We start from the raw sequence: 24697 nt of genomic DNA on the forward strand, positions 1-24697 counted from the left end.
ATTAAAGCAAATAGTTTTATTGAGTTTTCTCCAAAGTGTCCTATAGACAACAATGTTAAATTTATTATCAATGCGAAATCATGAACCCCAAACATATAAAATTATAGATTTTTTATTTCCTCAGTAACCTTAGGTATCCTCAAATTTAAAGCTGGTAAAAATGCTTGATACCCTTTTCTGTTCTTATAGTGATACACTTAGCAATTAATCACTGCTCCATTATGGATCGTTTTTATCTACATCTTATGTCTGTTCTGTTTATATAGAATAAATATTTATGTTTTCTCATTTTTCTGACCTAAGAGATACAGATAAAATAGGTTTGAAATATCAACCATAATTCATTGCTTGAAAACAAAGGCCTTATACTGATACTGTACGGAAGAGAAAACTATCTAAATCTTTTCAGCAGCAAGCTTATAACCAAGATTACATCAGCATTTTCCTTCTTGAAAATGTATCTTCTATATATTAAAGTAAGGAAGCAGTATTTTATGAAAAATAGTATGACAAGTTTAACCTATCATCACCACAAACCTAACTTAAAGAAGATCTTGTTATATTTGATAGGGAAAAAATAATGGTAAGATTTTTTTTTTTAGTCACATGTTCACTATACAACATCATCAAAAAACTCCTAAAATGCAAAAAAATAAGTGAAATAATTCATATGTTGTTTATAGTTTTCTACTTTAAGTTCTCAAAAACAAATTATTATCTTATATAAATATACAATGATAAAACATTAGTGACTTAATGGCTAGTTGGCTAATGTCATAAAAGTTATCAGTTTGAAACATCTAGAATTTTCTTTTCTGCTCACACACAAAATGTAGCCCAGTATTTGAGTACTGCTTGCATTTTTTTTGTGGTTAAATATTTGTCTAGGATAGGAACAGGCTATATACCACTTGATCTGCATTACTTAAAAATTAGAAATATAAAAGATTTTAGTTATGTTAGAAATATTGGACATGCTTTGGGAATCCAGATTTATATTTCTTGAGTTTGACTTGATATTGCCTTTTCCAACAACGAAAAACAAAATTTTATTGAACTATGGTCTATATACTAAAATATACCCCTAAATAATTTTTTGAAGGTGGTATACTACAGGAATTTGTAAGTAAATAAGATATATAAACTTTGTTTTGCATAAATTTTTTCTATAAATAACCATGCAGTGTACTTTTTCTCGTATTGCTGCTTATCTATGGTGTATTCAGTAAGGAATTAAGTGGCAGATCACTTTGAGCTGTATTTTTTAATGTATTAGTAATTTTGTTTTCATTATGCAAGTAATACAGTTTCATTATAGGTCATTTGGAAAATGCAGAAAAATGGATAAACAAAACAAAAGTCATAACCTACTTGTCAGAGATTACCACTGTTAGTCTATTAATGTATTCCTTTCTAGCTTTTCTCCTTGCCTTCATTTAACAAATATTTGCTGAGCATCTTATAAGCGTAAAGCCCAGTAATAGTTACTGGGAGTATGGTGGTGTCCATGGCAGGATATAACCCCTGTCCTCTTGATGCTTATAGTCTATCAGAGAATCTAGACAAATGAGATGAAAGCTATGGAAGAAGAACTCAAGGTACTGTTAAAACCAGTAGCAGGGGAACTAACCTAGTTTGATGGGTCTCAGCAAATATTCTTTTTTTTTCTTTTTTTGTGAGGAAGATCAGCCCTGAGCTAACATCCATGCCAATCCTCCTCTTTTTTTGCTGAGGAAGACCGGCCCTGAGCTAACATCTATTGCCAATCCTCCTCCTTTTTTCTTCCCCCTTCTCCCCAAAGCCCCAGTAGATAGTTGTATGTTGTAGTTGCACGTCTCGCTATACGTTGCTGTACGTGGGACGCTGCCTCAGCTGGACAAGCGGTGCGTTGGTGTGCTCCCGGGATCCGAACCTGGGCTGCCAGTAGCGGAGCACGCATGCTTAACCGCTAAGCCATGGAACCGGCCCCTCAGCAAATATTCTTGATATTTTTAGAACATGGTAGGAGTCTTCCTGTGATTCTAGTACTATTATAGGCATATGTCCTCACTTGCTATCTTTCTCTCTCTCGTATTTTTAAAATTCCATTGGCCATTTCAGTGAGGATCTAGAAGGAAAAACAATTCTTATGTGCATATAACCTTCATATCTGAAAAATTCACATTATTTTAAAAACCCCTATGGTATTGTTATCACTGCTATAATCTTAAATAGACTGAAAATGAGCATATCTACAAAATGTCTGTTAGGCAATTACTTCACTAAGGGCAGAAAAGAATTTAGCATTTCCAAATTATTTTTATGATAATAGAAAGTTGCTGATTCACTTGTTATAATTTATGGAAGTATTTTATCCAGTTTTAACACTACTGTTGTCCTAAAGCGATTAGCACAGCAATTTTCGAAGCAAAATTTCATAGCAATTTTGTAATAATAATTTTATATTAATATAATTAATTTTAATCAAACTATTTAAAGACCTATTTTTCTAATCAAATAATCATTTGCTTTGTTTTTACCATTATAGAATATGCTAATGAATGTGAGAAGTAACATATATTATAGATATATGTAATAGTACCATAATCCTATTTCATTAAAATAGTAAATTAACAATGTCATAGAATGCTAGACCTTTTAATTTTTTTCTGTCTCACTTCTGGTTTTATTCTGTTCTATATGATGTACCTTACCATGTTTTAAACTTGTTGTATTAGTATTAAAAAATAAAGGAAAATATAAAAGCATATTTCATATTCAAAAAATTTCTTAAAAATAATGGCAAATAAACTCTTGAATGTCTTGAGCCTAAATTCTTCATCATTAATTATTATTAACTATCTTAAATTAATTCTATTGTTATATTAAAATGTTTCATTAGAAAATTTAGGCTTATGACAGTATGTTTTATGGCATAGTTTCCAGTGCTTTACAGTCAAAATATGATAATTCCTACAATAGAATATTTATTTACATATTACAGAAATACATTTTGAAAGCAAGTAATTTTGGTATGATCTAAGACTTTATATTTGAAGCTAATACCAGAAGAATAGCAGATAGAAAATATCTTTTTAGTTCCTTCAAGAAGAATCTCTTCATTTCTTTAATATTTCCTTTGACAAACAGGTTTTAATATCTCCCACTTTTTCAGAGACTCTAACCTTGACCTCATCCCTTCTCCAGCTATTGCCTGTTTCTGTGCTACAGCAAAACTCTTAAACAGTTGTCTGTACTCAGTACCATTTTCTCTTTCGCCTCTAAAATTGGAAATGTTATCAAAAATAAGTGAAAGAATACAAAATATTATATACTTCCTGATTACAGTCATGTAGAGATAATTCTCAGAACACTCAATTGAAGTTGGGAAAATCATTCTGATTTGACTGTTTGTTTATGGTTGGCAGTATAAAGCAACATATATGCACTTTTTTAAAAAAAGCTTTTATAGAACTCTGCTATGTGTGAAAGCTTTCCTTTCATGTGTACCTTCAGCTCCATATGGTATTTCCAGCATAACTAGGACATGCAAACCTATAAGGAGATGCTGAAAGATGTTCTATTTATAATAAATGCAGTATACTCACTCTTTGTGCAAATCAATGCTGCATGTGTTTTTTTTGGTTTTTTATTCAAACTGAAAGTCTTAGAAACCAGGATAGATGGTTTCTAATATCATATATTGTTTTGGGGGAGGGATAATTTTATGCTGCAGGAAAAGTTTGATTAATATAGGAGATATAAAGTAGAATGCTTAACAAAAAGCCCAGAAATAGTATTGTCAGCAGCCCAGGCTATCAGGAGTTATTTTACCATGATTCCTTTGGTCTTTCCGTTATGGTTCAAACATGGCTGCTATAGATCCAGTCATTATACCTATGTTCCTGAAATTGAAGAGAAAAGATGAAGTACAAAATGGCATCTCTCCATTCTCTCTTTAAACTATTTCAGCCAGGCTTTGTTCCTACTACTCCATTGAAATGGCGCTTGTTAAGGTCATTTACCATCTCTTTCTTGTCAAACTCAGTAGTCGTGCCTCTGTCTGAATCTTATCTGACTTCTCAACATCGTTTGACAAAGTTGACCATTCTCTCTTTCTTGAAACATTTTCTTATCATGGTTTCTATGACCCCCATAGTCCCTTATTTATTTTCTACATGTCTGGCTACTTCTCAGTCTTCTTAGCTGAATTCTCCACCTGTACCCAAGTTGTATTATCATGGCTTAGTCCTTGGGGCCCCTTTCTTCTCTATTATATACCATTTCCTAGATGATTGCATATAGTCTCATAATATCTTTATGTTGGTCACTTACACATTTCTAGTACCAGCTGTTAACTCTTCCCCCAAGATCTAAATTCAAATATCCAGATGTTTGCCTGACATTCCCATTGGATAGCTAAAGATTGTCTCAGGCTTAATGTTGCCAAAATAGAATTCTTATTTCCTGATCCTTCCTCTCTCCCATCACAACTTAATTCTTCTATAGTCTTTTCCAACTCACTTCTACCATTTTTGGGTGCCCAAAACAGAGGAATCCTTCCTAATTATTCTCTTTTGTTTATTCCCCATATCTACCTGTCAACCTGTCCTGACTCTGAACCATATCATACTTCTTTCCATTCCCACTACTACTGCAGTACTCCAAGCCACCATCATTTCTGTTCTGGACTGTTGCGAAAGGCTTCTGTCTTATTTCCTTATTTTCATTCTTACCTAACCTCTACCCTTCTTTCTCTATACTACAACCAAAATAAGCTTAAAACTCAAAATCAAATCATGTTACTTAAATTCTTAAACCTTCCAATGGCTTCTCATTGCAAATGGAATAACCAGTATGGCTTACTCAGTTATGCTTGACATTTCATCTCATGCCAGATATGCTGACCTTTCTAGTGCTCATACATGCTGAGCTCATTTGTACTGTAGGGCCCTTGCCCTTGTTCCCTATGCCTAGATATTCTCTTCTCACGGATCAATACATGACTGGCTCCTTCAAATTGTTCAGGTCTCAGCCTGAATGTTACCCGTTTAGTTGAGGGACTTCCCTGACTACCTTGTCTAAGAAAAAATGTGTTCCCACACTTTGTATCTCTCTCCTCTGTTTCTCCTACTACATAAAAATATGAAATTATTTATCTGCTGACAGTTTACTATCTGTCTTTCCTGTTGGAATTTAAGATCCATGAGGACAAATACATGCTATTGTTCACCACTTGTTTCTCCAACTCTTTGAACAGAACCTGGCACATAGTAGACGCTCACATATTTGTAGGTTAATACACAAATACAAAACAGTTCTTTTTTTTTTTAATTTTTTGTTTATTGCAGTAACATTGGTTTATAACATTGTAAAAATTTCAGGTGTACATCATTGTACTTCTATTTCTGCATAGATTACATCATGTTCACCACCAAAATACTAATTACAACCCATCACCACACACAAAACAGTTCTACATTATAAGTAATTCTTAATATAACAGTTATAATTTGTATTGAAATACTAAAATTGTAGTTAGAAAAGGAAGCAAAACTGATCACTTTCATTTTGGTAAGAAGAAAAAACACTTTTTTCAACTATGTACATGTGAGCTCAACTTTGGGCTACAGTTTTTAGAAGTGTACTTTAATCTTTACAATAATAATAGCTACCGTTGTTTTGAGCACCTACTGTGTTACAAACATTTCAGTAGTATAATTTACATGCATAATCATATTTTTAATCCCCAAAGTCATTTTTTGAGGTTAGGTTTTTATGTTTTTACTTTTTACAGGTAAGAAAACTGAGACTGAGAGGTCATGTGCCTTTCCCAAGGTCACACCAATAGTAAGTGCCAAAGCAGGATTCAAATAGGTTTGTCTGACACCAAAGCCTATACATTATCCACTGTGCTCATGTAGATGTTTTGGGTAAGAACATCACCAACTGTTTTTCAATATAAGATCAATTCAATTGACTTAATACATACACACACACACACACACACACACACACACACACCCAACTTCACCAACATTTTTTGTTTTGTTTTGTATTTGTACATGCTGTGTTTTTGCCAACATTCAGTTTAAAATCATACTGATTCATTAAGGTTGATACTGACTCATCATGGCAGACAGTTCCAGACAGCAACTTAGAAGACATGAATTCTGATTCCAGCTCTACTATTAATTAGCTGGAGGACCCTGGGGAAGTCAATTATGTACTTTAAGAATGGTTTCTCTATCTGCAGAGTAAAAAGAGTGGACCAAATGATCCATCCTCCAAGTAAGGTACCTTCTAGCTCTAAAATCTTATCGCTCTTAATAGAGAAGAGTGGTCTGGAAAGACCATTAAAATCTGTTGTAACCTCGTGGCATCTGACTTATCTCTTGAATGTGAATTGCTTATTCAATATATCAATTTGCTTTTCTTAGAAATACACATAGTGGGCAGTATTCTTGCCTTAATCAGTCTTGAAATTTAGGAAGATAATTAGAAGAATACGGATATAGAATTTAAACGTTGTCTTGAATGATCAATATTGTTTTATTGTTTGTTTAACTCTGTTGATTTCCCTCATAATATCAATAGAGGTTCTCTCTGAATTCTCTTATTGTTTGTAGCAGAGTTTCAGTTGATTCTCTTGACATTTCCAGATAGACACAAATAAGGATGATTTTTTCTGCTCTATTATAATTTTATACTTCATGTCTTTCCCTTTTCTTAATTGTGTTGGTTAATATCTCAAAAACAAGATTAAATTATAGTGGTATATTTGTCATCACCTTGACTTTAGTCGTGTTGTTTCTAGTGTGTGCTGCTAGCTTTTGAGCCAAAAACATATATGTTACATTAAGAAAGTATAACACAAGTAAAATGTAATGTTGAAAATCAACTGCAAGTTGTAGAAGATACATATAATCTGATGCCATTCATATAAAATGTTAAAATATAAAACATACCAAGGAGTGATTAATATCCACTTCAGTGTATTGGTCACATCTGGTAAGAAGGAAGGAAGGGAAATGGGATGGGGAAGGAATATCCAGAGGACTTCAGTAAGTGTTATAAGTTATGGTTATGATTATTGTTATGTTTGAAGCACTTGATAACAAAATAACTTATTTGCTGAAGAAACATGGAGGTGTCTTGTTGACTAGGTATAAAGAAGGTAAGAGGCATAAATTGAGCACACTTTTAACATTTCCAGCGTTATCAGTTTCCTGAGAGCAGGGATCAGCTCTGTTTGTTCTCCTCTCTACCTGAACAAATGGCATGTAGTAGATATTCACTAAATAATTATTGAATGAAAAAATAGAGGAAAGAAAGAAGGAAAGGAGGATATTTTTCATCAGTTTTTCTGTGCCCTCTTTCTCCTCATTCTTTCATACACATCATTAATTTTTTAAGTAAAGCTTAGTATAAATAAGGCATATAGATTTATTTTGTGTATTAGAAGCCTACATTTTTCCTAAAGAGCAAAATGTTAACCATGTTTTTCATACAGCTTTCCAGAAATCAATGTGTTATTACATATTTATTGTGCTGCTTGTGTGTGTGAAACATGTAACACAAATTAATAATGGGGTATACTACTTGTTTGCTAAGTCCTAACAATGATTCAGGCTGCCTACTTTCAGAGGGGACAAAATGGCATCACAGTCTCAAATGCCTGCTATTGCTCAGTTGTATTCCTGCTTTATCATGCCTTTGAAATTGAATATATCAAGACATTTCAAATCGTGGTGAAACACAGAGTATACAGTTTATTTTCTATTTTAAAAGAAAATTAAAATAAAGGAGCCACATTCTATTTATGTATTTTCTGTCTATGATAAAATATATACCAGTAATTTAAAAAATAGGAAAAGCAAAATAAAATCATTTTTTAAAAACTCTCTCAAAATGCAATGGAGAATTATAAATTTAAATTTCCTGGGTAATTGTTGAACATCTGTATTATGAAAATTAACACTTTCTAAACGTTTAACGTATTTTTGATTGAAGAATTTGGTTGCCACATTATGCAGCTATGAGATCATCAACTTTTATTTTCTCATTTTTATGTATTTAAATTTATAACAATTTTTCATTAGCTATTGCATTATGTCAGAGTTTTACATTCAACTGAGTAGTATACTAGGATTTTTCTTTAGCCAGCCCTGGTGGTCTAGTGGTTAAGATTCGCTGCTCTCACTGCTGTGGCCCAGGTTCATTTCCCGGTCAGGGAACCACACCATCTGTCTTTTGGTTGTCATACTGTGGCAACTGCGTGTTGCTGTGATGCTGAAAGCTATGACACCAATATTTCAAATACCAGCAAGGTCACCCATGGTGGACAGGTTTCAGCGGAGCTTCCAGACTAAGACAGACTAGGAAAAAGGACCTGGCCACCCACTTCGGAAAATTTCGCCAGGAAAACCCTATGAATAGGAGCAGAGCATTGTCTGATACGGCGCCGGAAGGTGAGAAGATGCTGCAAAAGGATCGGGCAGAGTTCCTCCCTGCAGCACGTAGGGTCGCTAGGAGTCAGAATTGACTGAGGGCACTAACAACAACAAAAGATTTTCTTTTGAGACCCTTGAGTTTGAACTCTCAACATTCCCCAGAGCCCCCAAGAGTTCTTCATGGACCTTCCTCTGTAGAGGCTTGTGATTCTTAGAAATAGAGACTGTTTTTTTCTTTCTCTTAAAGAAAGCTTTTGTGTTAGTAGCTATCAAAGAATTGAGAAAGCCATGGACCTTCATAATAAATCCTCTTTACATGAGCTTATTTGAAGACATAAGAGCAGTCATTCCAAGGTAATGGTATAATTCTATGTTGCTCAGAAACTGATCCTTGCAGTTGGATTTCCCAGTACCCTTTTTGCCCTCAACTATTTCTGCATCCTCATGAGATTTAGGAAATATAACACGACAAATCCTAAATGTGGTCAGAATGCTTGAAAAAATAAAAAGGCAATTGATATGTTTATCAGGATTTCTATAAATAATCTTCAGGGAGCAGAATTGTTGACCTATTTTGGATTTGAAGATTGCTTTTTGATCAGTTCTGCAAGGTAGGCTTAGAACCTTTTTTGTATAACTGAGTAATTAATGGTCAATATTCATTGGGAAAAAATTGAATAATATTAGAAAAGTATGTGAACCTTTTAAAATTTATTGATCATGAGCAATTCTAATTGTCCATATACATACCATAGGGTATATTGGAAGGAGAACTCTGGAGTCAGGCAAAGCTGAGTTTGAATCCCAGCTCCTCTTATATTTTTAGGTGTGTGACCAGGGCCAGTTCCTTAATCTCTCCAATCCTCAATTTTCTCAATGGGAAATGGGAATGATAATACTTATCTTGCCTTGCATTTGTGAGAATTACATACAATGCATGTAAATACTTGGTATTTAATAAATACTCAAAATGTCAAAACTATTATTTGTTTCCCATGCATCTATATAGTAGAGGATTCACTCATACGTTCAAGAAAATATTCATTGAGGCTATGATATGATAGGAATGGCACTAGCTCCTGAGGATACTGTGGTAAGCAAGACAGAGAAAATCTGCTATCATGGAGCTTAGACTCTAGTGAAGGAAGACAGATGATATGTAAATAAGCAAGTAAATGATCATTTCATTGTGATCAATGTTATGGAAAACAATCTGCTTGAGTGGTAGAGGAAGGGCGGGTTTCATGCATGAAGTCTGAGAACTCCTCACTGACTGAGACCTGTATGACAAAAAAAAACTAGGCATCCAAAAATCAAGGGCAGAGGAAACAGCTAGTGCCATCTGTTCAGGAATCAGAGGGAAGACCAGCATGTTTGGAGCCAGGTAAGCAAGTTGGAGAACTGTGCAAGATGAAACTAGAAAGGTGGGAGGGCCCAGATGATATGAGACTTTATAGGCCATGGCAGAATTTTTGATTTACTCTAAATACAATGCTATTAGAGGGTTTCAAGCAAGGGTAGGGTGTGATGTCATCTGTGTCTTACAAAGATTGCTGTCTGCTACATGCAGAATAGATTGTACAAGTACAAGAAGAGAAACAAGAAGGCTGGTTAGGAAGCTATTGGAGTGATCCAGGCAAGAAGTATGATAGCTTGGACTAAGATGGTAACAATGGAGATGGAAGCACTAAACAGATTTTAGGTACCTTTTGGTGATAGAGACAACAGGACTTGGCTGTGGAGCGTGAGAGAAAGAAAGGAACTAAGGAATGACCCCTAGAGTTTGGGTTTGAGCAGTTGGGTGAATTGCAGACCAAGAGAGTTATAAGGCTTTTTGAGAGAAGTTGGCAGTGGTTGAGGAAGGGGTGTCGCAGTTTGCCTTTGTACATGATATGTTTGAGGTGCCTATTAAAAGTGTAATTAAGGGGCCGGCCCAGTGGCGCAAGTGGTTAAGTGTGCGCGCTCCGCTGTAGCAGCCTGGGGTTTGCCAGTTCGGATCCTGGGCGCACACCGATGCACCACTTGTCAAGCCATGCTCTGGCGGCGTCCCATATAAAGTGGAGGAAGATGGGCATGGATGTTAGCCCAGGGCCAGTCTTCCTCAGCAAAAAGAGGAGGATTGGCAGATGTTAGCTCAGGGCCAATCTTCCTCACAAAAAAAAAAAGTGCAATTAAGACATCAAGTATCAGTGGATATATGAGTTTAAAGCATGGGATATATGTCAGGACTGAAGACATAAATTGAAGAGTCATCATAAAATAGATGGCATTTGAGGTCCTTTAGAGCCATCTCCAGATAAGGTTATCAAAGGGTAATAGAGTTCTAAAGACAACAATAAAAAGAAGTTAAAAGAAATAAAAGTTATGGGGAAAACTGAGGGCACTAGGAGAAGAAATTGAAGAAAGATGCCAATGTTGTATTGGTAAGCACATTTAACTGCAAGTATAGAAAAACCCACTACTTCTAACATTTCATACCTTGTATATTCAGAATTGAGAATATTAGGTAGTTATAGGGTTAATTAATTAAAGAAAACATTTCCCTTCTAACATTATCAGTGTGTTGATTTTTGACTTTAGGCTGGTCTCTCATGGTCACAAGATGGCTGCAGGATCTCCAAGCATTGTGTCCTCACATAACACAGAAACAATCCGATGGAAGTGATCTCTGTCTTGTGTTCTTTTTTTTTTTAATAGTGAGGAATACTTTGACAGAAGTTCCCCGGTAGGTTTCTCAACATGTCTTATCTAGAATCAGTTCATGTTTCCAATAGGATCTATCATTATAGTCAAACACATTTGAGAAGAACTAATAGATTTAACTAAGTTATTTATATGGAACTTACCTTACAATGAAGGTTTATTTCTTTGGCATGGACTATTTATTCAAATAATTAATATTATATTTTCAATAAGGATTAATCATATTTACCATATATTTATACAGACCTCATGAATTTAAAATATTGTCCATTTTAGTATGTGTGTACAATCATGCACTACATAATGACATTTTGGTCAACGATGGACTACATGTATGACAGTGGTCCTATAATATTATAATGGAGATAAAAAATTTCTGTCACCTAGTAACGTCGTAGCCCTCGTAACGCTGTAGCACAACGCATTACTCACGTGTTTGTGGTGATACTGGTGTAAACAAACCTACTGTGCTGCCAGTCGTATAAAAGTGTAGCACATACCATCATGTACGGTACATAATACTTGATAATGATAATAATGACTATGTTACTGGTTTATGTATTTACTATACTATACTTTTTATTGTTATTTTAGAGTGTACTCTTTCTACTTATAAAAAAAGTTTACTGTAAAACAGTATGCCATGTGATGCTGGCAGCAGCCTCATACATATCGTGTTTACAAGGGCTTTTGCATCATTTTCTCTTGTGCTTGATTTAAGTACACTCTGTGATGTTCACATAAAGACAAAATTGCCTAACGATGCGTTTCTCAGAATTTATCCCCGTCGGTAAGTGACTCCTGACTGTGTATATCTGTGTATATACATATGTAAAAGAAAAACAAAATTTAAATATTACTTCAGGGAGGTGAATTAAATTACTTTTAACTTCTTTTCCAATTCCAAGATTCAATATTTCTAAAAATCTAAGAATTTATTTATAAGATTGTGGCCCATTTTCTTTGAAGCAACAGTATGCCTAAAAGGATCTTAAGTCAACTCTACAAGAACTATATTTGTCCAATTTCTACAGCAAATCATTATTTATTGTTCTTATATGTTGAACCTACCTAGATCCCAAGATTATTTTCATTTCAGTTGGACCCCCACACTAAGGTTGTTGCTTTATTCAGAGAAAAAAGCATTAATTTATATTCATCTACAATTACGACATCATGCAGACTCTAGGTCACTCTGGGAGGAACTTCAATCAAAGATGCTAATCAAAGGCCCATGTTGAAAAATTTTGAAGAATTTAATTATTGCCTTTCCCTAATTATTACCATTTATGAATGAAGATCTTTGAGAGTAATTCACCCAATTAACTTATTCTTTTATTTACTGTTGATATCTTTGAATCTGGTAATATAAACAGTTGAAATTGCAAGATCCAGAAATTAAAGAGGCACAGATGGAATTGGATTCTATTTACTATTATAATGATGGTTATTCAGTTAAGCAGTGTTTTTGAAGAGGATCCCCACTACCTACCCGCATATCAATAGGCCATTGATGATTAAAACCTGTCATAAAGTTAAGCCTGGAAAGAGGCGAGAATAAAGCATATTGAGTGCTTTCTATGGGCCAGGGTCTGTTCTAGTCTTCTCATATTTTATTTCATTTAGTACCTTTAGCCATCAATAATAGTTATTACCATTTTATAGAGGGCGAAAATGAAGTCGAGAAAGGGTAAGTGATTTTTTTCAAAGTTGCATAGCTTTGGATAGTGTGTGTATGAAAGTTAGGATTTGAATCTAGGTTGGCCCGTCACTAACCACAAAGCTGAAGTTTCCTCCACTCCACAACTGCATAGAAGAAACAGGACAAATATAAAGTACATCTAAAGTAACCATCCATGAGCACTGCGTAATGCTGGAACCAATGTTGTCTACCTTTCCATGTCCTTTCCCACTCCTTTCCTCTCTCTCACGGGGCTTCAGCTGACAGCCTTCTTACTGTTCCTGCTACCTGGAATGCTCATCCCTTCATTCTTTACCTGACCTACGACTTCTTATCCTTCAAGTCTCAATGTATTTGTCATTTTTAGGGCGGAGGGGAACGTCCCTGAAACTTTTAGGTCCTTCTAGTAAAAATTTCATAGCACTGTACTTTTCTTTCATTAAACATAGCATAATTGCAGTTATATAGTTATCCGAGTATTCAGTTGTTTTAGTCACAGATTACGAGTTCCAGAAGGTCGGGATTGTGTCTGTTTTATATCTCACAGTTTTTTAGCACCTAGCATGATACCTGACATGTAGTTGACAGTTAATCAGGGAGGGATGCATGGTGCTTATACAGCCCCCTGGGTATCTTTTTTTTTTAAATGTTATTTTATGAAATATTTTTTCTCATGTCCTATAGCCTAGATTATGGACTATTGAGAAATACTTTATACTTATCGAATAACTAATTGGTCAAGAAAACATTGGTTAAATGAATGCATTTTCAGGCATGCTTTATCAGTGATTTGGTACTTGCCGAGTGGCCTACTTTTGTGAATAATTTAAGAACACAATGCATGGTTTTCATTATGGTAACAGTTTAAAGCAAATAGTTTAAAACATTTAAACTTTTTCTTAAAAAGCAAAGTAGTGGCTAGGCAATAATCTATAAATTCAAGATGTGGAAATATGGCTGTTGTTTTTGACACTGATTATGAAATACCACTATTAGAGAAAAATTTTGTGTGGAATTTTCTAAAATAGTATTTTTAATTTTTCTTGAGGCAAAATCAAGTCTTTTTTCATCCGTGAAAAATTAATGTGCCATAGGAGATGTGTTACTTGAACGTCTAATGAGCTATTAATTTCCAATAAAACTGTGAAGATTAATGAGTTCACTCTGGGGAAAAGAGCATTCAACTTGAAATAGAGATATTTGAGGCAACTTAATCTGTTCACTTGGGAGTAAAGTTTTAAAATTCACTTTGTAAACATAAGTTTATTTCCGAAAGACATAGTCCTTGATGTTGAGTTTATCTTAATGAAAGAGCAGTGTAAGTTACATTGAGAAATATTTGTTATAAAGATTCACAATACTAATCTTTGGGCGTATATTATTTTGATGCTATAGCCCAACTCTAGAACATTAATCATTAAAAAAAACTTTCTTTATGTGTTGTCATGGTTCCGTTGTCTTCTTTTCACGTTTATATGCCTGAAGTGCTTGATTATATGCTTTCTCCATTGCATTGTGATTATATGCACGCCTTTATACCGCAGTGGAACAATGGGCTCCCCTTGGCAGCAAGACATTTTATTTATCTTTGTTATTTCTAGTACCTTGCCCACTGTCTGACACACTATCATTGTTCAATAAATTTTTGCAGGAGGGAGAAAGGAAGGATTCTAGGAATAGAATTTACTTCGAGTTAATAAAATGTTTAATATGAGTCAAAGGACAAAATATATTCTAGACTCTTCTAAAATGAGAATAGTGTTTGATCAGTACAATCAAGTCTGTCATTGAGTTACCAAAAAATAAAAAATAAAAATGGTTCTTTTACGTTTTATTTACTAACATTTTCACTTTGTTTTGATATTTGTGCACAATTGTCAGTCTTAGATCAAATGATGCTTCTGTGGAGAAGTTTCTTTTGTTAAGCAAAAGGCCCTCTTTTTCCTCTAGATAATAGTCAGACATCATCTTGAAACCCCTGATTAAAGGTAGTGAAATAACATGTCAGTATTAATAAGAACATCTGCTACCCAAAAACACTACAATATGAAATCATAAAAACAGGTCATATTATTTTTTACCATATTACAGTTACATAGAACAACTTGTTCTAATGGTTCCTAAACTGCATGAATCCAGAAACATGACAATGAATTTCATGTGTGAAACTCATTACTGAATGACTGTATGATTTTACTAGGAAGCAATAAATACTGATTTCTAATGTGAAGTCTGCAATGAGCTGTCCATATCACGAAAGTGCCGCAACCTTGTTATCCATAACTGTGGTTACCTCTGCGTACTGTTCTGGTGAGAACTTTGTGGTATTTAAAACCAAAGTATCCTTATTTCTAAATTATCTGACGAAGATTGTTTTCTGTTTTTACTTTTTGTGTTGAGATAACTTTAGATTTTAAAAGAGTTGCAAAAATTGCAAGGAGAGTGTGGAGTACTCAGCTTCTCCCTATGTTAACGTCTTATGTAAGCATAGAAGAAATATCAAACCTTAGCCGTAGTATAATACCATTAGGTAAACTATAGAATTTATTTGAATTTTACCAGTTTTGCCGCTAATCTCCTTTTTCTGGTCCAGTTTACTCTATTTCATTTTATCACCATGTCTCTTCCAGTTTGTTATAGTTGCTTACTCTTTCCTTGCCTTTCATGACTTTTACACTTTTGAAGAGTACTGTTCATTTATTTTGTAGAATATCCCTCAGTTTAGGTTTGTCTGATACTTTCTCATGATTGGATTGAGGTGTGCATTATGGGAAGGCTACCACAGACCAGAGGTGCTGTCTCTTCTCGGTGCATCATATCAGAGGGAACATGATGTCAATGTGTATTACTAGTGATGTTAACCTTCATGGCTCAAGTTAAGGTGGTGTTTGTCAGGTTTCTCCACTGTGAAATTATTGTTTTTCTTTTAACAAAGTAGTTTTCAATCATTTGGGCTTGGGGAATTATTTGTTTTATTTTTAAGTAGCTAGACAGTCTAGTGAAGAAATTGCTTTCATATTTTTGTCTATCTACTGGTCAGTATTTTCATATATACAGTGGGGAGTTAGATAAGCTATGTTAGACATCTTTCAACTTTAATATTCTATGACTTAATGACTCTAAGGAGAACTATGAGAGAATGAGATGTGTCCCATACATAACATAGTTGCTTCTAGATTAGCCTGAAGTGCATCTTTGAATTTGATGTAGCTTTTGAGATGAATACCTTGTCAGCTTCCTGCTTAACAGGGGTATTATATATTGAAAACAACTTAAATTGAGACAGTTTATAAATTTCCTAACTGAAAATCTATTATCTAGACGTTACTTAAATATAAAGTTGTTTCCTAGTCTCAAAATGGTCAGTTTAAAATATTTATAGTTTATCTGGCCTCAGAATAAATAATAATAAAAGAATATTAATTATTAAAATACTTTAAATCAGGCTATTTTGTATCTTAATGGAAACTGCATTTTTCACCTTTTTTTTTTTTTGTTTTTTTGTGTGTGTGTGTGAGGAAGATCAGCCCTGAGCTAACATCGATGCTAATCCTCCTCTTTTTGCTGAGGAAGACTGGCCCTGAGCTAACATATGTTGCCAATCCTGCTCCTTTTTCTCCCCAAAGCCCCAGTAGATAGTTGTATGTCATAGTTGCATATTCTTCTAGTTGCTGTATGTGGGATGTGGCCTCAGCATGGCCGGAGAAGCGGTGCATTGGTGCGCACCCGGGATCTGAACCCGGGCCGCCAGTAGCAGAAAGCACGCACTTAACCGCTAAGCCACGGGGCCGGCCCTGCATTTTTCACTTTGAATCTGATGAATTCCATTCAGTGAAATCAAGTTATGGAAATAATATCATTTTCATTAAGGGAGTTTTGTTACCTTTCACTTTTTGAATGTCTCTTGCCTATTCTCTAAGATTATGATATTACCATTTATGTAAATTCTGTTTGTTTCTTTGACACTGATTTTGATACACATGAGCTATAACTGTCCTTTGTTTAGAATGTCAAAATTCTGCAAAGGAAATATAAAATTTCAGTGTTTTCTCTTATTTTCTATTGTGGCGTGAATTAAAATGGCCAAAGATTATGATTTTTCTAATGGCAGTAATAGAAATTAGTTTTGGTAAAAATTAACCTTAGGGCCTGACTAAGCAAAATTTTTTTTCTTTTAATATATATAGTGCCTTTTTTATATATGTTGCATTAAACTCCTCATATTGTGAGGGAAAAACAAAATGCCGTCACATCCTATTAAAGAAGGCACTTATTCTACGATGTCCAATTCCTGTATCATGGTTATTGCTTATATTAATGAATAAATAAAATATGCTACATATAAGTATTTTCCAGCTTGTATAATGAACTCAGTTATTGATGAATAATTTGTAGTCATAGTAAACAATGCATGTGTGTCTGAAAATTTTAATGAGCCAACCACTGATTTTATTTTTGTCCAACTTGGAAATCTTTAGGCTCTGAAACTGTAATTTGACTGGTGATCTTGTGTATCTAAAACCTTTTAGACGTTATTTTTGCCTCATTTTAATTTGGTAGAATTTTTTAAACTCCTGGGAATTTAAACTTGTATGTGTATTTAGGGCAAAAAATAAAAAAGCGTAAATTTAGAAATGTCTCTTCTCCTTGAGTCCCTATGGGGAAAGTAGAAGTTTGTATGTATTGTCTTTAAATATTAGCACATTTGGGGTTTTTGAAGTGTTACATTTAGTGAATAGTAGATAATTTGTGCAGAAATATTTTCTCAAGAACCTCTTTAAATATGATATCTTAGTAACCATAAACTTTTGATTAATATATATTGGACTTGTGCTGTCCTCATTGGGTTTATGCTCATTCAGAGTCTCCCCTAACTCACACTTACCATCCATCATTCATTTCATTTCCTTTCTTTTATCCTATTTTGCCAGACTGTCACTTTCCACTCCCTGATCTTCATTTTCTTTACTGTGAATACGCCCTCCCTAGATGGCTGTCACCATCCATAGGGCTTTTCTTCCAGGTCAGAGAGATTCCCTCTTGATCCCGAATCATACGTGGCAAATCCAAAGTCTTATTTTTAACTGCCCCATTTCCATGCTACCAAAAGCCACGATAAAGAAATAAAAAGTGACAGGAGGAGCTAAGGACTTAGAAAAGCAAACCTACTCCACCAGAATGTAAATCAGAATCACAAGTTGGAAAGATAAGTAATTGTTCAACAAATGAAGTAGAATTATTCATATATTCTCATTCATAAAATTAGAAATTCATTACCTCCCTTTTATCTGTCTTACTTGCTATTAAAATAAAGGATATGATTTTGTAATATTAAAGGGAGATTTCTTTGATTATCTTTTGAGTCACTAAGTAGAGAAAAAAGGTAGAAATTTACAAAAGAGCTCCATTCTGTTTAATGACATATGTGTTTAAGCTAGGTTTACTAAGAACCTCCCAAGTTACGTTATTTTATAGTATAGCCTTAGACTTTCTAATTAAATATGCAACTTCTGTCATAGGAAAAAATGACAGAAAATTTTATGCTTTTTACAGTAAATTTAATTAAGCATTTCTTGTAAGTTCATTGCAGTAGCTATCATGGCCCACTAAAGTTGGAATTCAGTTGTAAAATGGTAGATTAATTGCCTTTTGTATTAAATGAAATAAGAATCTCAAATCTGCAAAGTCAGGAAATTTAATTGTGGTCTTCAATTGCTTATTCAATGCATCGGAAAACTGAATGCAGAAGTACAGAAAAAGGGCCAAAGGTTGTTAAATGTAGCACGTCACACACATTTTGCACTTTACTTAATGATCCAAGTGTTTATTACTATGAAGTAAATGCACCATTTAAAGAATTATGGTGGAATTGTAAAACGTTAAAAACTCCAATTAATTTTAGTCTGAAGCAGCAGCGTGCTCATTTTGCCTAAAACATTTTCATTATCATCAGTATTTTTCCAGTTATTAAGATAAATTTTTTCCTCATTGTGCAGCACTAGCATATTTTCTGTATTAAAAGCACAATCTTAAATGCTGTTGAGAGTTATATCTGGTATATGTTTTAAATGAATAAAAGAAAGTAGTTTTTAACCACAGATTGGAACAGTGAATTATATATTGCTTTTCTGCGCTTGTTCTGTAACTAACAGAACAGGTTAAGTGTGTCTACATATTTTTCACCAGAAGCTGTATACATATACTAACATTTTTAAAAGAACCATTAATATAGCAGACAGATAATTTTGACTGTTAATTTGAATCCAATTACAATAACTCTTCCTTCGCTGCTTAGTCAAAGGAATTTTTTAAATCTAAACAAAATATCATAAGAAAATAGAAATATTTTAAGTTAGTGCTTAACTGCACCTTCTCACTTCGTTTTACTGTTGTAGCAACATGTGACTTTGCTGTGAACAGCAAATTCAGTAAAGTAAAAACAACTGACCTCATTCTCTTTGTAAACATAGACCCCCTTTATGCTTAGTTATTTCGGGCTATAGTTCAAATGGCCAGATTATAAAGGGACTTATTAAAAGAAAGCTTATGTTGGGGCGGGCCCGGTGGCGCAAGTGGTTAAGTGTGCACGTTCCGCTGCGGCGGCCCGGGTTCGTCAGTTTGAATCCCAGGCGCACACCGACGCACTGCTTGGCAAGCTATGCTGTGGCGGCGTCCCATGTAAAGTAGAGGAAGATGGGCATGGATGTTAGCCCAGGGACAGTCTTCCTTAGCAAAAAAAGAGGAGGATTGGCAGATGTTAGCTCAGGGCCTATCTTCCTCACCAAAAAAAAAAAAGAAAGAAAGCTTATGTTTTCTGATTGTGAAGTAATCCATGTTCAGAGTAGAAAAGTAAGAAAATACATGAAAGCACAGACAAGAAAATAAAATTAATAACGTCACCAATATGAACATTTGAGGTACTTAAGAAAGGAATTTTAAGTAGAACAGTGGAAAGCAAACAATTTATTCTAGCTGTGTATTTTCATCCTAGGGGCTACAAGTGACTTGAGTTTTTTTCCACATAAAATCTTTGCCCATACATCATACTTACTTTGAATCTAGAAAACTTTCATTAAATAGCCATTTTTATTTTATTCTTTTAATCTTTTTATTTTGAAATAATTTTAGACTTACAGAAAAGTTGGAAAAATAGTACAGATAATTCCTATTTGACCATCATCCCGCTTCCTGTAGTGTACCATCTTCTATAACCAAAGTGAATTACTGAAATCAGGAAATTAACATCAAGACAATACTGCTAACAACGCCATGGCCGTATTCAAATTTTGCCTGTTTTCCCACTAACATCCTTTTTTTGGTCCAGGATCCCACACTGCATTTGGTCATCATGTCCCCTTAATCTCCTCCAATCTGTGATAGTCCAAGCTTTATCTTGTCTTCCACGACCTTGACACTTTTGAAGACTACTGTCAGTTATTTTATAGAGTGTGTATCTGGTGTTTTCTCATGTAAAATTGAAATTATGCATTATTGGGAAGGATACCATGGACCAGAGTTGATGTGCCCTTTTTAGTGTATCATACCAGAGGGTTAATGTTAATATGCATTACTGGTGATGTTAATCTTGATCATTGGTTAAGGTGGTATTTCACAGGTTTCTCCATGATAAAGGTACTTATAAAGTCATCTTTAAAGATATAAACAATGGGGAAAGTTGTCCCTTTGTATAATCCTACCTTTAAAAGAAATCATTTAAAACTTGGCAGTCTATAGGGTAAATACAGAATCATCTGTACTCCTAGACTGTAATCTGAGTCCAGATATTACCTGAGTGATAGAAATTCAGCTACTAAGATAATTCGCCTTTGTTTGGAGTTGGTTACCTCTTACGAGAAAAGAAAAGCAGGATGGATAGGTTTTATTAATTGCAATCATCTTTGAACTATTATGAGAACTAAGCCAAATTTGTAAATAAGGAAGAATAGAGGGCACCTCTATTCCAAATTGATGGTGCAAGCTGAATAGCATTTAAACAAAATTTTCAAATTTTATTCAGTGGTAAGAGGGATTTAGTTTAGATAAAAATGGCAGCATTTTTACTTATTTCTCTGTTAGAATAACTCTTTTAGTCTCATGTTGCCACCTGAAGCATCAGACCATAATTACATGGTCCACGTGTGCCTAGAAGTTATTATTCTCCTCGCTACGGTGCTGTCAGTGTAAAAAGAGCAAGAAGGCTAAGGAACCACATTGAGTTATTTGGCGTTATGAGTGTTATTGTTATATGGGTGCATATTCTTGAAATTCCACATGTAAGTAGCAGATCTTCAAGGTGGTTATAATCAACATGTTTTCTGGAGTATGAATTAACGAGATTAAACATTAAGAGGTAAGCCTGTCTGCTTTCCAGTGGCCCCAAAGGGTACATTTTCTTGCTGGCTGCTTCAGAACCCTTCATGAAACAAATGTCAAACTTGTCAGGGCTGTCACTAAGACAATGATCCGTGTAGCAAGGGTCTTCTTTCACTGGGAAACAAACAGATGTCTTATCTAAGCAAAGAGTGACAAAAACCTGCCATCTATCAGAAGAAATTTTTGCCTGCCTTTAATATCTGGTAGTGAAGAAATATTTTAGTAAAAAGCTTCCTTTCTTTGCAGTTTCAGTCATTATGCAGTCATTTGTCAGTGATATTTGATATGCTGCCTGAGCTATTTTAGTGATTTTATTAGTCTTGAACTGCAAGTTCTTATAAAAATTGACCTGCAACGTTAGAAACACAAATTAGCACTTCCAAAAAAGAAAAAAAACCTCTGAAATCCTATCTGGAGCTTTATTGTATCTAATTGTAATGCTTTTATTTATAATGATAAAATCTATTACTGTTATTTTGATTACTTTGATGATGTTATACTATAGCAATTATGATGTTTTTATACTCTAGCAGTTAGGGTTAAATGCCCTTTCCACCCCTCCATAATCCTCTTCTACATCCAGATCGCAGCTATCTTTGTACCGAGGAAGAAAGAGATTGGATCTTGTTACTTATACAAATGGTTTAAAGGCAAAATATTTTAAGACATATCCTTAGCATAAAGAACAGTGTGAAACAGTTCTGCACGTGTCCTGAACAGGAAGCAATGTTAGAAGAGACATGCTTTTATAAACTATACTTTATTACTAAGAAAAATTCAACAACAAAAAGACTGGCATTATATTAAGAATGTTAGTTAAATAAGAAAATAAAGTGTATAGATACTTCCTAGTCCTCAGGGTCATTATTAAGCCTTTTACATTTCTATTTTAACTTAGAGCAGCATTGAAGGGTGCTAGGGAAGACTAGATAACCAAGCTTCTTAAACCCGTTAGTCATATTGGTGTGAGAACTTCGTAGACTGTCCGCATGATGAAGGCTCCACTCTTCTCCTACAGATTAAAGGATATGAGCTTGATAATGGCTATTTGGGCTGATGTTGCTTCAAACGTTTTCGCTTATTTCTGTTTCCAGTACTGTTCTAGTGGGTTGAGATTGCTAGAAGTATGACTACTGGATACGGAAAGATATTATGCTTTTCCAAATTACGTATTAATTTAGGCAGACCTTTCTTTTGTTCATTTTTTACTCCACTGTTTCACATAGTTCAGAAAACATTTATTGGGCTCCAACTGTTGTACTAAATGTGCCCCGGTAGATGGTAGAAGTATTGGATACGATGAAGCCCTGCCTTGGGGAACATGTGGACAGATCGTTGCTACCTAACAAAAATTTCTTGCCACCTTTACCTGCTGATTTAACACTTTCTGTCAGTGTCTCACCTGAAGAATACAGTGGAGAGTGTAGAGTAAGATTTGCTTTTCATTAGGATGTAATTAGAATGTGATCTCTAGAAACTTTTGTCTAAAAGTAGAAACTACCTGTTCCTTAGTAGATTTTCAAGAGTCAATCAAATATAATATCTCTATTCAGCAGAGATAAATTGGAAAAAAAATTAAACAACGTACAGTGGCTGTTATGCTTAGAAAAATGTATTAAAATTACATTGCCAAAATGATAGTCAAAACCCCATCTCTGGTATCTCTCATGTCTATAATAATTCAGGTCAGTTGATAATATTGATAATTTCTCTGCTTTCCTGGTGTTGACAAAGTCTAAATCACAGATGCTGCTGAATTTAGAGAGAGACAAAGTATATCAAGGAAGCTTTCTCCATCATAATGTTTATAGGAAACGGTGTAGTTTCTCTTGATATATAATTTTGGTTTGTATTTTCTTAATAAAGTCACTTTACTAAGCAGAGCTCAGCAATTATTAATTGAATTGAATTTGGTTTTATAAGATACAGAGATGCAGGATGATATGTTTGGTGATACTGATATTATTACTGTTGTCTAAAGATACTTAAGAAATTGCTACTCATGCTTAAATAAAAATGAAAAATCTTACTTGTTAAATCAGAAGTCGTAGGACAGCAAGACTGCTTTGTACTTAGGTATTGTTGAAGGAACATGTATGGTGAGATGGGTTACAAATTGTAAGATGAAATATTTTTCCAGACTCTCATTATTTCATACTTTGGAGGTCACCGTTTAATATTGAACACAAGATGCACTTCATTTCTATGGAAGCAGATGTTATGTTGTCACTTCATTTATTCGCCGTGTTCCACAGGAGCGTGCTGTGAATTATGAGGCCACCACTTAGAATCGAAACTGTAGAAGATTTTAGGAATTCTATAGCCTGACATGCCCCTGATTCCTATTTTAGAGCTGACTGATCTTCAGATAACATATGGTGGTGCAAGTAATTGGAAAATTGGCAGACCTGTCAAGAAAGCATGCTAGATGAGACCAAAATGCCGTGCTGGAGCACATAAAGTGTTTCAGAAGTTTAATTTATTGTTTTTTATCAAACAGTGAGGTAAAAATATCTGATCCATCCCCTAAAAAGGATACTGTTTAGTGGCAGGTGTTTTCAAAAGTAATTTTTAGGTCATTGATAAAATAAGTTGCTTTTAAAAACATGTCATAGAAAATTTCAGTCAACATGTAGTATAAAACAGCACCCCACTGTACCTATTTAAATGTTACATAATTTTATAGCCTTTTCCCTAAGATTACTGGAATCACAATAGTTAATTCTTTAGAGAAATAGAGTTAAAAGATATTAAGTATAGCTGATAAAATGCCCTAAAGTTTATATTTTAATGTTTTCTAAAATTTATTTCACAGGAAGATGAAAATGAAGCTGAAAGAAAAAATATATCTCAGGAGCTCAGCATGGAACAGAAAAATCCAAAGAAATAAAGGATTTTCTGTAGTGTTTTGAAAAGTTTGCAACTTATGTAGTAGCAGATAAAATTTCTAATTGTACAATGTTACATTGTAAAATCTAATTTGCAAAATGTTCTCAATAAAGTCGTTGAAAATGAAATAGGAGCTTGCATTTGGAATTTGTATGTTTTTTAGAGCAATTTAAACCTTTAATAAAAGTTAGACTTTAAAATCTTTTTAAAAATTTTTTTAACTGAAATTTGAGAATAGATATGGAATTTTCTCTTATCTGTAACCTAAATGTTAATACATCTGGGTGACCTAAAAGCAAAACTGTAAAAGTCTTTTTTCCCCTTACTAGTCTCTGTTGTGTTCTATGGCCTTAACAGAATTTCAATTATTAATGTAAAGAAAACCCACCATCATTCAAAATTGAACAGGGAATGCTTGCTTGCATGTGAAAACTCTTCAAAACAACCAGTGGCGCAAGATGAAATACCATTTTCTGATTTCATCAACTTATGTATGACATAATACTCTAGGATTTCAGGTAAAGGCTAAAAAGAAATGATAATTTAGTCTCTGTGGCAGAGGTAGTGCCATGACGTTTAATTCATAAAATATTCACTAAGGACCTACTATGTGCTAGCC

The 24697-nt window shown here is 34.2% G+C and overlaps 1 protein-coding gene across 3 annotated transcripts in view; it reads left to right on the forward strand.

Moving 5' to 3' along the window:
- Positions 1-24245, forward strand: part of PHF14 (PHD finger protein 14) — a 187244-nt gene extending 162999 nt beyond the window's left edge. For 2 of the 3 annotated variants that reach the window (XM_058526320.1, XM_058526329.1), the window contains exon 19: positions 24005-24245. In XM_058526320.1, coding sequence (XP_058382303.1) covers positions 24005-24079 — 75 coding nt within the window. In that variant the 3' untranslated portion in view covers positions 24080-24245. The remainder of the gene's footprint in view (positions 1-24004) is intronic. The other variant, XM_058526338.1, reaches the window with a different exon arrangement.
- Positions 24246-24697: the final 452 nt, after the last annotated feature.

The sequence above is a fragment of the Diceros bicornis genome, chromosome 3 (assembly GCF_020826845.1).
Source record: "Diceros bicornis minor isolate mBicDic1 chromosome 3, mDicBic1.mat.cur, whole genome shotgun sequence".
Taxonomy (NCBI): domain Eukaryota; kingdom Metazoa; phylum Chordata; class Mammalia; order Perissodactyla; family Rhinocerotidae; genus Diceros; species Diceros bicornis.